General features: G+C 50.3%; 4 protein-coding genes across 4 annotated transcripts; 1 reads left to right on the plus strand and 3 right to left on the minus strand.

Annotated features, from left to right (window-relative positions):
* Nucleotides 1-1,129: 1,129 nt before the first annotated feature.
* On the minus strand, nt 1,130-2,443 carry NCS54_01015300 (Helo-like-N domain-containing protein; the record flags this gene model as incomplete). The annotated part of the gene is made up of 2 exons (XM_053155473.1): nt 1,130-1,988; nt 2,040-2,443. The coding sequence occupies 2 exons, from the start codon at nt 2,441-2,443 to the stop codon at nt 1,130-1,132; spliced, it is 1,263 nt and encodes a 420-aa protein (XP_053011448.1).
* A 1,478-nt stretch (nt 2,444-3,921) lies between these two features.
* On the minus strand, nt 3,922-5,442 carry NCS54_01015400 (Alpha-L-arabinofuranosidase; the record flags this gene model as incomplete). Its single annotated transcript, XM_053155474.1, has 1 exon — nt 3,922-5,442. The coding sequence occupies one exon, from the start codon at nt 5,440-5,442 to the stop codon at nt 3,922-3,924; it is 1,521 nt and encodes a 506-aa protein (XP_053011449.1).
* A 2,561-nt stretch (nt 5,443-8,003) lies between these two features.
* On the minus strand, nt 8,004-9,632 carry NCS54_01015500 (Hypothetical protein; the record flags this gene model as incomplete). The annotated part of the gene is made up of 1 exon (XM_053155475.1): nt 8,004-9,632. The coding sequence occupies one exon, from the start codon at nt 9,630-9,632 to the stop codon at nt 8,004-8,006; it is 1,629 nt and encodes a 542-aa protein (XP_053011450.1).
* A 1,769-nt stretch (nt 9,633-11,401) lies between these two features.
* NCS54_01015600 (HET domain-containing protein) lies at nt 11,402-12,685 on the plus strand (the record flags this gene model as incomplete). The annotated part of the gene is made up of 1 exon (XM_053155476.1): nt 11,402-12,685. The coding sequence occupies one exon, from the start codon at nt 11,402-11,404 to the stop codon at nt 12,683-12,685; it is 1,284 nt and encodes a 427-aa protein (XP_053011451.1).
* Between the last annotated feature and the right edge of the window lie 1,188 nt (nt 12,686-13,873).

The raw sequence follows: 13,873 nt of genomic DNA on the forward strand, positions 1-13,873 counted from the left end.
GCTTGTGAGTCCTTACTGTGACTAGCCTGTTATTATGTTATGAAAATAACGCCATACTTATTGCTGTATAAACCCTATAGCGCAACCTCCGTGTGACGATCGTATGCTTTCCAAGGGATAAACCAGTTGTATTAGGTTTATATTAATAGAAGGTTATTAGTGTTATCTTAAATCAGGGTATAAGTTATATCTAGTAATATACTTAAGGTATTAAATATAACTAAGTTATATTAATAACTAAGGTAATTAATATATAAGAAAGCACTAATAAATAAATTTTATATACTTAGTAATACTTCTAAGACTGATACTCCTTAGGTTTAGTCTAACATCAGACTAATAAACGCGAGGTTTAATCCCCTTAGTCCCTAGCTTAATTATATTATTCTATTAGTTATATGTATATTATTCATCTTGAAAAAGTAGGTCTTGTACGCATTAAAGGTCTTCTCATAAGCAAGGAGATCTATAATCGCCTTCCAATTCTCCAGCACGTATAGAAGCTTATAACGGTCTTGAGCTTATTCTATGAGGCTGGCTCAGGAGGGTTCGCACCCTGGCTTATCGCACGTTGCGTGGAGATGCGTGCGGGGAGGGGGGAGGCAACCTGTGTCACATTCGCCAAACACTTGATAGGTTTGCGACTTCCTTCGACTGTCACTTAGTAGAGCAGACGAATGAACGTGCAGGAAGTTTTATAGATACAAGAAACAGCTTCTTAGTGTTCAATGCAAGGTATTTGACCACACCTGAATACATGTCAATAGTCGTCCTCTTCCCGCAGTTGTTACTCTCTGTCCGGCGTCCTTCTCCTATGCTCGTGGTTCACAAGATCCCTTGCAGCAGGGCAAGCTCGCTTTTATTCCTCGAGGACGATTATTACGGCGTTTACCCGGTGAGATAGCTTGTCTTGTTACGGTTTATTCTTATGTCGGATGACTGATCACTGTAGACACAGTCGTGGAGTGACGCAAAAATAGGAAGTCCCGGTTGCATAGGCTCTACAAAAGATCGGCAGGTAGTGAGTCCCTTTCAAGACAAGGGAATATGATGGATTCTGCATTGGGAGTTTTGCTGAATACCCCTCAACCCCCCCTCCCCCCAAATGACCTTGCGCTCGAGAGTGACATTAAATGGTCCGCTTCTTCGTTTCGTTGGGATGTGCTTTAGGGGAGCTCACCCTCGGCCCCGGCTGTTGGTCGTTCACCTCCTGGCCAGGAACACGAAGTTCACTATTCTTCGTGTGTGGAGGCATTAGGTTAACTCGCGACGTATCGGCAGCACTAAAGCGCAGGCTGCTGTACCTATCCTTGGACAGCTGAATTAGCTCGACACCAGCCATCGAGCCGATGAGCTGCGCTGAGTTGTCCTTGGCTATCGCCTTCCCAACGTTGAAAAGGTCTGCCAAAGTCGTGACCACGACCTGATCGCTTTTACCTTCGGCGACGACCTCCCCGAACGTGTGTACCTTTTGACGCTTCACCTCGGTACTGGCGATTCTGCACACCTCTAGACTGTCTTCCAAAGCTCTGATGTCTTTCTCTAACTGCATTTTCCTTCGCTCTGAGTCAGGGTGTTGTTCCATTGCCAGGGAGCTAAGCCGTTCTTGCAGCCGCCCGAGGAATTTGGCAATGCTGTCACGATTGTTCTCTAGCATTTCACGGGTCTCCTCGTGAGCCTGGAAAAGCTTAGGGTGAGTTGAGGTAGCGTCTGCCGCGGCCTGTTCTGAGAGTGCGGCTGAATACACCCGTCTTTCACGGTCGATCATTGATCCAATACGGGACATCGCTTCCTCGCAGATACCAATGCAGTGCTTGATAACTGTGCTTTCATCTCTGAAGTCCGATATGGTGGTGTCTGGCTCTTCCGAAGGAAACCGCTCCATCTTCTCGTTGATGCGCTGCAGCTGAACATTGAGGTTATATGTGGTATCTTGAACCATCTCGCTGTACTGCTCAAGGACATCGCATGTGGTTTTAGAAGTTTGTCTGTAGAGGTTGGTTAGTCCGCTTTTCGTCACGTTCGACAGCATCACATACAACGTAATGGTTCCCAGCCCGATTGAAATCGTCGATGTGTACCCAGAAAGAGTTCTCATGAATTCGTTGATATCTCCCTTCTTGAATTCCATTTTCGCCCAGTCTCGGAGACCTGTCGACGACTTCCCGGCGAAGTCTTTCATGACCACCTCAAAAGCCTGGCACAACTGCCTACATCGCTCGACAGGACCCTTCAGGAGGGCAAGCATGGACGCTTCAACCTGCGAAATCTTCTCAAGAGCGTCCAAAATACTAATGAGGTCCTCAAGCTGCCCAGTGAGCCGACGAAGGGTTTCATCCCGACCTCTGTAACGCTCGACCGTCTCTTTAAGAGACTTGACCGACACCACTGAAGCGGTGACTACGGCAAGGATCGAGGCGGAGATGCTTAATGGGTCGGCCATTACGTCGGGATGCTACCCAGAGACTAGACAGGAATACGCGCCGTAAATAGAGTGAAAGCTGGTGTGTCGCACATGTCCGCTACGATGACGACCAGTTGGGTTGAAATGAAGATGAGGGGTTAGCTGGCTGGAAATTGGCTCACACGTGACAGGGGGATCGTTCCACCTCTGGGCCAATCATGACATAATATTTTTATTCGAGGAATAGCCGGTCGAGTCTGCAGGTCTATGTCGACCTTGGATACTGTGCCATGAACTCTCATTGCATGATTTTGTCAATGCGATTTACACGTCAATGCTATGTCTCAGACCACACATTGAGGCGAGATATCGTGAGATACATGAGAAAGAGGCCTCCTGAGAAAATGCTTCGAGAGATCTCCTGAGGAGGAAAACTCGCGTATGAGCTCTTCTGATCGAGAGTCATCTGGTTCAAGAGAAAGCGCAGCACCGACGCACATGAAACACTTCCTAGGCCTCTTCTTTCAGCTATTTACGAGAACGGACAACCGTGCGGCTTCCAGATCGCTAACATTCGACGGCGATGAATGAGGATCGGGTTCCGGGTCTTTCCTCACTGAGATGTTAGCTCGACGTGCTGTGCCGCCTTCTGCCACATTGCAATAAGCGACGATGGTGTCAATGGCGTTGATCCGGCGTCTGTAGTAGCCTTGAAGGCTGTTGTTCATCGGAGCCGTTAATGCATCAGCGAGACGCTTTTGCGCTGGACGCTGAGGTGCACAGGCCAGATCCGCAGCTGGCACCTCGGGGAACTTGTGACCCTGGAGCTGTAATTGTATGTCTTCCACAGCCTACTTGTCTGTCCACGCATTTTTGATTCGCTCCAGCAGAGCCGTCTTAAGCCTCTGCTTCTCCTTCCTCAGCGATCGGACAGCCTCCTGACGTGCTTTGGATCTTGACGGCAGACCTGATAAAAAGAGGTACGCGTAGTGTGTGGCAACTTCAGTTGAATTCATTCAGTGTTCCCAAGCGCGAGCAGACCTATGGGTAAAGTAGACTTGTGGTCAAGACAACACTCAAGGATAGCAGTGGCAGGAATCAGCAGACTTGTCCTGTGGGTAAAGCAGGACACTGCGTAAAGCAGCAAGCTGGGCAAAACGGGACTGGCAGCTTGCTTTATCCAGGATCCTGCCTTACCTATAGTCGTGTTTCTTTACGACGCTTGCTGCTACCTTCCTGGCTAACCGGTCCTATGGGGGTAGATTGAGATGAAGTACGAGATGTTTTAATCCTGTGTAGCTGGTTGGATTCTCTAGGCCGTGTGGGAAAATCTCTTGAAATTGAAGCAAGCAGTTACAATATAATAGCGACTTCTTATTGCGGGCGAAGTCTTCTAAAGGCAATTGAAAACCCCAGCTATGGCAGCCTTTTCAGATCGCTATTTTTGTAACTCGTATTTCCATCGCACAACTACCCTGCTGAGAGCTAGCTCCTACGCCACAGAGAGCTGTCAAACCTCAGGCGAAGCCAGCGCCGATCACAAAGCTCGCGTCGTCGTTAAATAACGCAGTAGCATCGAATGTATGAACACCGCCATTGCTCGCGATGTAGAGTACATCGTTGTAGTGGCGGAAGTAACGGGTGGGATAGCTCCAGGATCGGACACTGTTGCCCTGACCATTGAGACCAGCCTGGGTGCAGAACGTAGCATCTTCATGAAATTGCTTGCTCCCGTCGTTGGCGTCGAGCTGAAGCTGGAAGGCATAGTGTCGCAGGAAGCTGCCGGGGGTGTCGTTTGATTCGAAAGAGAAGCATCCGCTAAAGGCTAGGCCGGTACGGACCGTCCAGCTGGCCTGCTTTTTGAGGGTGGTAGAGCTAGATGATGAGACCACCGTAGTGTTGACTGAGGAGCCAGAGTGTGTAATGTAACGTGTCGTGCAGCAACTTGAGGTGGCTCTCAGAGAGACAGAGGAACCAACAGTGAGACCCGGGCCACTGGTCAATGACGTCGTGGCATACTTGGCGGCTACAATGTTCGCCTGCACCGAGTTCTCAGTGGCATCGGATGGGTAGCCAGAGGTCATCGCGCCCTCGTAGAAGGTGCCCTGTGAACCATGGCTGTTATCGCCACCAATGCCGAGAATGATGGCTCCTTCTTTGCTCATCGGGTTATAGCCAGACACGGTTGGACGCGCGCCGCTATAGTATGTCGACAACGAGTTGGCCGCAGCATTGCCACCACGGATTGCCCACTGGTTTGGCTTCCCCTTCACAGCCGCAGTGAGAAATCGATAGGAGACTGAAGGATCCTGGGTGTTTTGTTTAGGGTCAGAGCCGGAGAACAAGCCGTTCTCCAGATCGGCCATGACCCAGGGGCCGGAGCCGGAGCCGGAGCCCCACACGGTGCTGTCTCCAAAGTAGATGGCCTCCATATGGCCGTTGCCCGTATCGGTATTGCTGATCTCGGCATTGCCATAGTCGAAGCAGCAGTCACCGTTATAATGAGTGCCGTCAAGCACAGCGTACATGCCCTCCGCCGCATCCCCTGTAGCGGTGCCGCTAGCGGCATTGTTCCTGTAGCCGGTGCCGGGTGAGATGAAGACACCGTAGGCCTTCTGACCGTTCAGCGTGACCGATGCGCCAATGGCGCTGGCCAAGTTATCCTTGCCATCAACATCTGGGCCGTGGAAAGCGCCAGAAGGAGCCTGGGTAAGATGATTGCCTTTGCCGGACTGGTCGTAAATGATGGTGATGAGACAGGTCGTGCCAGCGCAGAACGAGTCTTGGGCGGCAGCATCGGCAACACCACCGGTAGATCGCGGCGCAATGTTGGTCGTGGCACCGTCAGAGCCGCGTTTTACCTGGTAAAGGGGGCCGGTATAGGCGTTGTACAAAGCCCGGGTGGTGCTGTGTGCCGCGACGCAGGGTGTGCCGCCAGAGGAGTAGATGTCGCAGGGCCCAGCGGCGACAAGAGGTGCAACGGCAACCAGGCCGAGAGCTAGCACGGAGCTGCGTTCGAAATTGAGTTGAGGATGCATGTCTGATTTGAAAATATTGATGTTGCTTTGGTAAGAGAACCGTAGACGAGACGCGAGTCTCAGCGTTTCAGAGTTATTAAACAAGAAGTTTAAGTAGACTCCTAAGCAGGTCAGTATCGTAATAGAAGTTGGCTTCGTCTGATTCCTGGTCTCTTATTGTCATGTCTTTCGGTTTCAAACCTGGGGTATTTATGTACGACCAGCAAGATCAACTCCCACGATGCCTATTGGCACGCATACCAGAATCCGCACTTCTTGCGTAGACACGTCCACATTGGGTGGATTGTGAGTTACTCATTGGCGCGCGTGAATACATATTTCAAATCTGGGGTAAAGATTTTCCAATAAATGTTGCCTTTCATTCGGAACGGTCTAGGTACTTCCGACGAAATGATGTATCTCCTTCTAGTGTTGTAGGGCCACTACCTCATGACTCCCGTGAGGCCATTCAGGGGCACTACAACTCCAAAAAAGTAAAAGCTTAACTTCCCGTCTTATCCGTCCCGTCGTCTTCTGATATGCTGAGAAACAATCGTACTAATACCATAGAGGGAAAGGGCGGATCGAGACGTGGGGAAGAGGTTACATTACTCCAGATGGGGTAGTAGCTCGCTGTGCAATATCCCCCCAGCCTCATCCGGGTTGGGGCGCCTATAATTTGCAGCATTTCGAGAACCAGGTATGTCTGCAAGCGCATGATGGGGAACGAACAAAACAGTATCTTGTCGAGGTTAGTCGTGCGCAATACAAGGAGTAAAGTCATCCACCTTCCCCGCCTCATGTGCCGACATTGCCGAAATTGCCGTCATTGCCATGCGTTCAAGTTAACCTTAGAAGCAAGACTACTACCAAGAGATTACGTTTTATAATACACCCGTCCCGCTCCATGTTCCTGGCTAGCCTGAGACTACGGCTCGCTTGTGTAGAGTGTTGGAGTGCCCGGCGCAATAGTGCGGACTGATCGTTGGATGGCGGGGTTGAGTTTCTCAAAATGATCATCGCCTTTGGCGACCTGATAGGATCGCGATCTTTCTATATAAATATTACATATTTGGTGTAGCTAGAGGCGTCGACGCGCACGTTTAACTTTGACACTTAAATATCTAAAGCTTATATTAGACGATAAGGAGATTACGCAATCGGCGTACGAAGAACGGGTGTAAGTGTCGCCTTCCAAATGCAATTATACTTTCCAAAGAGTATTGGCGTCTTTGCGCGCAAAATTCTAGAAGCCTCTGCCGCCTCTTTATTGGTCCGGGTGCAGCCGATTTGATATTACCACACATGCCACCAACACGCTCATTTCGGGAGAAAAGCAAATGACAGGCACCCTACCTGCTGGATTCAGAAGTGGCGGCCCCTTGGAACTTACGGGCTTCTATGGACTTCCATAACTTAGATCTGTTAGCCCACAGGATATGCTGTTGTAATGTATTCATCATCAAGAATGTGCTAAGACGTGATGCACTTTCCCGAAAATTGCGATAGTCTGCAATAGCCTATCTATCGAATTAATAGCTTTGATCTGAAGGTGAGTCTCTTTATAGTAGGTTATAACCTGAGACAGCACATAACAGTCTATTATATTGTGTCCGATCCCTTCTGACCTTCTTCATCACGTCTTCCCTAAACTGAGTTTTTGAGACCGACGAATGAGCATCTGGGCAGTTCTTTCAGATCGTTCTCCCATAATAGTACGATGAACTAGGGCGAGGTTGAGACGGAAGGCGTCTTGTCGACGATCAGCGCTAAAGTCAAGAAACTTTCTAAAGCTGTTCCGGTTGATCACGATATCCACATTGTCGAAGCAAAACGATGGATTCATCGATGCTGTGGCATGAAACAAAGATTCAACCGGGAGTTCGGGGACGCGGGCAGCACTTTGGTTCACAAGGTGAATCCCTTGTCTTTCGGCAGGGTGCTGGGCAAGGGAACATTCTGCAATTTCGCCGCAAAGCCTGGCGGAATCTGGTTAGCTTTAGCAATGCGATAGCTCAGTGAATAAGACTTTACCAGGTATATTGATCCTGGCCGCATTGCCCGCCCTTCAGGTATAGCTACACACGAGCTCACTGCGCAAACCGCTAGACACTGGATCATCTGAACATTGCAGGGAACTACGGTCAATGCAATATATTGTAGTACGATCTCGGACATTCTTCCAAAGCCACGCCTTATGGTTAGGCTTGTCGGAGGATGCTTGGCAGATCTTTGGACAGAGTCAGGCGCGTTCGTATTCCTGCCCAATATGATGCTGGCTCAGACTGCCAGCCTATTAAATCTTCGTATATATCAAGCCCGAGAGTCGCTTCAATTGCCGAGAAGGGCACGGATGGCAAGGATACTCAGGCAACGGTTCCCTAGGGACAGGCAACGAGCACGCAATGACAGCAAGATCATCTGCAATACATATGAAAGTGGTCCAATTATCTTCTAAATCTGAAGCTACCAAATCTCATCGATTTTGTAGACGATGAGACTAGATATAGAAGTAGCAGAAAGGACCTGACAGCGTGTCTATTACCTCGCCGATTGTCGTTGAATCTCTAGCATATCCCATGTCAATCACGTCCACATAGTGCTGGGTTCTTCAGTCCTCGTCTTGATATTGCCGAGGATTTGCGTGATTTCCGCTGTGACTTTCGCGGCCGTTTGATAACAGCCTCGGCGCCATTCTCAAGCAGCAGCTTTACGATAGCCTCGCGCCTGTACTTGGCAGCCCATGATAGCGGCGTCTTGCTATTATCAGATTTTGACTCAATATCAGCACCCTTCTCGAGCAGCAGCCGCACAATGACCTCATGCCCTTCCCTAACGGCATGCGATAGTGGAGTTAGGTTCCATATATCCTTCGACTCAATATCAGCGCCCCTCTCGAGCAGCATCTTGGCAACAGCCTCGTGCCCTTCCCTAGCAGCCCAGGATAGCGGTGTCTGGCCATTGTTAGCTTTTGATTCGACATCGGCGCCCTTCTCGAGAAGCAGCTTGGCAACGGCCTCGCGCCCTTCCCTAGCAGCCCAAGATAGCGGTGTCCAGTCATGGTCATCCTTAGACTTAACGTTGGCGCCCTTCTCAAGAAGTAGCCGCACAATGACCTCGTGCCCTTCCCTGGCGGCACTAGATATCGGTGTCAGGTTCCATAGATCCTCCGACTTGAAATCGGCGCCTTGGTCAAGCAGCAGCCGCACAATAACTTCGTGTCCTTCCCCAGCAGCATGCCACAGTGGCGTCCGGCTATCCTTATCCTTCGACCCGATATTAGAACCCTTGCCGAGCAGCAGCTTGGCGATACCTTCGTGTCCATTCATGGCGGCATGCGATAGCGGTGTCCGACCATCCTTATCTTTCGACTCAACATCGGCGCCATTCTCGAGCAGCAACCGTACGACGGCATCGTGCCCTTCTCTGGTGGCATGCGATAGCGGTGTCCGGCCATCCTTATCTCTCGACTTGATATTGGCGCCCTTGTCGACTAGCAACTGTACGACGGTCACATACCCTTTCTGGGCACTCCACGACATTAGTGTCTGGCCTGACCTGTTCTTCGACTCGATGCTGGCACCCTTGTCAAGCAGAAGCTGTAAGACAGCCTTATGCCCATTTGTGACGGCCCACGTCAGCGGCGTCTGGCCTTCCCGGTCCTTTAAATCGGTATTGGTGCCCTTCTTGAGATGCAACTGCCGCATGACGACTTCTGGCCCATTCTCAGGGATCAGTGACAGCAGCGTCCGGGCTACATTGTTCCTCGATTCGATGTCTGCGTTCTCCTCGAGAAGCAGCTTCGCGGCGGCCTTGAGCACGTTTGCAATCTCAATGTCCCCTCGTCTAAGAAGAATCACCAGAATTTCCAGATCCTCCTCGTCAAATGACTCTAGTAGCCTCTCAACTGCAATATTGTTGAGGATCCTGAGTTGCAGGAGGAGGTCCCGTATTGTCCCCAGTTGTTCGGTCAGAGTCGGGTCAAGATCGTAAAAGTATAAGAAGTGAGAGACGTCGCGAATAAGTTCTTGAACGGACTTCCCATAATCCGCACGCAGAGCATCACAATCCTTGGCATCTGACGACATTCCAAGCAGAGCATATATCATATCTCGGGAGTCATGTGCCTCGCTGTTGCCAAAATTTTTCAGAAGCATATAAAGTTCTTGACTCTGGCTCCACCAAGAATCATTCCTCGATGGGCCAGGCATTATATCCAGAACAGCTTGGCAATGCGAATCGGGTTTTATGCCTATTAGCAGTGGGCCAAGAGCAAAAAAGCACGCTCGAACAGATTTCGTACCGCAATAAACCAAAGCGGCCTGAGCGTTGGCCACTTCCTGCAATATCCAAACCCTCCTAAACCAGGATCGGCTCAAGAGAGCCTCCAGACCCTCACGCTGTAGGGCTGGCAGATTTAAATGTCTGCTCCGCAAGGTCGGTTGGGCTGTGGCCCAAAGGTCCATCCAGCGTTGGTCTGTGCGTTTCCAACTCTTGCACACGTGCTTGTGGCTCTCCTCTTGCAGTTGTCGCAGAGAATCTATAATAATGTTTGTCTCGTATGTCGCTTGACCTAACCAGAAAATGACTCCATCGGCTTGCTTATAAATCCTCCCCATCTGTTGAACTTGATGCCCTCGTTCTTTTGCATTGCTCTGATCGATGCAAATAGCATCCACCCATACTATCCGATCTTGATCTTGCAAACAGATATGTTGAAGGGCCACATATAAGTTTCGAGAGATTCCTAACCTCTGTCCCTTAATCCTGATGCTGTCGACAACGTCTGTAGAGCCCCAGGTATAGGATAAGGCTTCGTAAGAAACCACACTCTCGCGCAGATCGAACCAAGCATCAAAGATCTCACCATGTATGTCAAGCCCTTCCCCTTTCAAAAGGCGAAGAAGCCGAAAAGCAGGCCTGTCGAGATCAATAGGATCGTATTTGAATACCTCCATCTTTGGCTCCTAAAATTGATATTGATGATGCCAATGATGTCCGGCTTCGTGAGGCACAGTGTGCGATAGCGGGAGGAGAATGCAGGCGACGCGAAAGGGCGGCCAGATCCGTTTGGCCGGGGAGGTGTCTGGGTCTAGTTCGATGACCCCAACTTGCCCAAACCGTGTGAAGCGATTGTACTATTTCGAGGAGGAATAGAATCAGATACCGCCAAGGCGAACAGTTGGAATTTGGGGATTCAACGGGAATGAAAGAGGAGAATGATGTGAGATCGAGACTGCACGATTTTAGCTGAACGGACTGACTCAAGCGGGGTTGTTAGGCACACCTCAACACAGCCGCGGACACCTCGACGTCGATACTATCGGGTACTCCATTAAATGCCTAGCCGGCTGTGGTGTGGCGGAGTCGAGCTTAGGTGTCCACCGAGCGGGCGAACGTACTTCACGCAGTTCGTAACGATTGGTCCGTGACAGCTGATGCTTAAAAAAAAACAAGTACAAAGGCATGTTTCAGCCTCCTTTGCCCGACGAGGTGTGGCACCCTTTTCAGAACCAGCTTGGGGATACCGTATTCTTCACCTACAAGGAGCCTGACACGCCTTTAGATGCACCGAAAAACACAAAGGAGAGCTGGAGTCCAGAACTGGCTCCGTGACAATGCACTTCTACTACAGTACTTTGCATAGTATGTGGACGGTGACCTCAGCCCTATAATGTCAGCCAAACATCCTGGCCGAGTTTCGGGTTGGCCACTTTTCTATTTTTGAGGTCTTTGGGGACCGAGACAGGTCGTGTCGTAAGTAAGGGGGCCAGCAACTCTGATTCTAGTACCCCGCAGTTTAAGAAGGGCAGACGACCGTTATGATTGAGGTTGCAACATTGTGGATCGCTCCGAGAAGACACCCTGCCTTCTTACTTTGTTCCCTGAGAGCACTTCTGAGTCAAACTTCTGCGTTCACCTGCGTTGTGCTATACTCCAAAGTGGAACCTGATGGATACTAGTCACCACAGCAGCTATCATGGATACCACAGTTTGTGAGGACTGCGGAGACTTCGTCCGGCGCAACTACGCCGAAGTCTTTGGCAGTGCAGATGACAAGAGACTCGTCGCCAAAGTTCTGGGTGCCGCTGAAACAGGCTGCCGGCTCTGCCAAGCTATAGTGAACAAGTTCAAGTCACTCCAGCCAGATCTGCTCTTAGTCGCCCACGCAAACGGTCAACGGGCTACGTTCCACTGGTTCGCAAGGCCATACGGGAATTCGAACATAATCTCACCGGAAGATTGGGAAAGAACCTTCTTGGCTGTCTCTATCTTGGAATTGAAGGTCGAATTCCGCATGTGGCGCGTGACAGATGGGTCCGCAGCAAGAGCCTCATTTGATGATCATAACACAGGTTCGGAACCTAGTTTCACGAGGGCGGCCAAGTGGTTGCGCGAATGCATGCGGGAACATGACAACTGCAACCAAGTCAATATTCCTAGAGACTGGGTCCCACACCGACCGCTCAACACTGGATTAAGGTCTCCGTTCCCCGACATGATTAAACTCGAAGAGACCAAGGGCTGGCAAACACCCGTGCGATATGCCGCATTAAGCCATTGCTGGGGCGATATACAGCCTCTCAAACTGCTACAGAACAACCTGCATACGCTTGTACATGGGATCCCCTTAGGAGACCTGCCAAAGTCTTTCCAGGACGCGGTTCATACAGTTAGAATGTTGGGAATCCAATATCTTTGGATAGACTCCCTATGCATCATTCAAGACTCGAAGAAGGACTGGGATGTTGTGTCATCTCTAATGACATATGTTTATGGCGGAAGCATGCTGAATATTGCGGCGGCTGCATCCAACGACTGTATGGGTGGATTGTTCCAAAATCGACAATCTTCTTACTTAGGCCCCTGTTTGTTGTCGGTGGCAAGCCGGGATCGAGTATCGATATTACGTTATCAACTGTACGACAGAAATCTCTGGAATGCCGAGTTCGAATCCGCCAAGCTCAACACACGGGCCTGGGTAGTGCAGGAGCGCATGTTATCACCCCGCACGCTTGCTTTCACCAAGACGCAGCTCTTCTGGGAGTGTAGGTGTAAGCGAGCCTGTGACGAGTTCCCTTCAGGCTATCCTGTCGAGTATTTTGATAAGCCACCGATGACCTTCGAGCTGCCCAGTCTTGATAGCAAACTGAAGACGCAGGCTCTAATCGGCAAGGAAGATAGCCGACTAGGCGAGAGCCTTACATGCAGCCCAGTCTTGCCTGGCACAACCTGGTTATGCTGTATTCAAGACAGAACATAACATTTGAGCAGGATCAGCTGGTCGCACTTAGCGAGCTCATCATCCTTTTCGCACAACAAAGAGGCGGAGATTACCTCGCTGGGCTGTGGAAGCCCACTTTGCTCAGTGATCTTCTCTGGGAGGCCAGTGCATACAAGTATCCTAGGCGTCGATCCTTGACATACCGAGCCCCGTCATGGTCATGGGCGTCCATGGATTGTCCCGTGAACTATGTCCTCGGTAAAGTCGTGTCAAACAGGGTTACAATCCTCGACGTCAATATTCAGACGATGGTGGGGAGCAGTCAATAGGGCAGAGTTACAGGGGGTTACATTCGACTCCAGGGAAAACTCTTTCCCAATCTCAGTGTTGTGTTCAGGAGAGACTTGGAGAGATTCTCTCTGGGAAAGCGGGGCATAAATTGCACCATTCCGATTGCACGTTGCATTCCAGACGAGAGAGACCACCAAGAGGGGAGTGGTGCAAACATCGAATCGGGACTTTTGTGCCTGCCTCTCGTGTCATACAGGAATACATCTCGAGTTGTGGGATACTCTTGCGAATTAGGCCATGTTTTGTCGCATGAAGGGGGACAGTCTAGGGGCCACTATCGACGATGGGGTATTTTCGAGGTAGAGCATTCCGAGTTCTTCGAGGATTCTGGTAATCAGGCGTCCAGCGAATGGTACGTTAATGGAGAAGAAGGCATAATTGTCATTATGTAACTACTTTACTACATTTTTATGTCCAGTCAAGTATCATAGGGTCTCTCTGACCGCGGTGGAACCTCTTTACTTAGCGCGTCTTTGACGTAATCGCAGAGGGGATTGGTAGTTGCTAAATCCAGTATCAGAGCAAGGAGGATCGATAAAGCAGTCTAGCTTTTTTAGCTTGCGTCTTCGATGGCGAAGCTGAAGGGGCACGGTTGGTTGGTTTATTCCTACTCTGTTGTAGCCTCTTTACAGTCGACATGGGGACAAAAGCGCGCCTCCAGACGTGGATAATTCAAGCATGCCATACAAGGACCCGAGGGCCAGAATCGGTCGTCAGGTAATGTGAATACCCGGCGCCCCCTATCATCAGCGGACCGGCTGACGGGGTTGGAACAACCGCTCTCCGCTCACGACCGAAATAGGCGTCCCCAGAAGCAGGAGTCGTCAGACAAGCAAGATTTACTTACCTGCAGCCTTCAGCCCCCGTCTCAGCATA

The sequence above is a fragment of the Fusarium falciforme genome, chromosome 8 (genome assembly GCF_026873545.1).
Source record: "Fusarium falciforme chromosome 8, complete sequence".
NCBI classification, from domain to species: Eukaryota; Fungi; Ascomycota; class Sordariomycetes; order Hypocreales; family Nectriaceae; genus Fusarium; species Fusarium falciforme.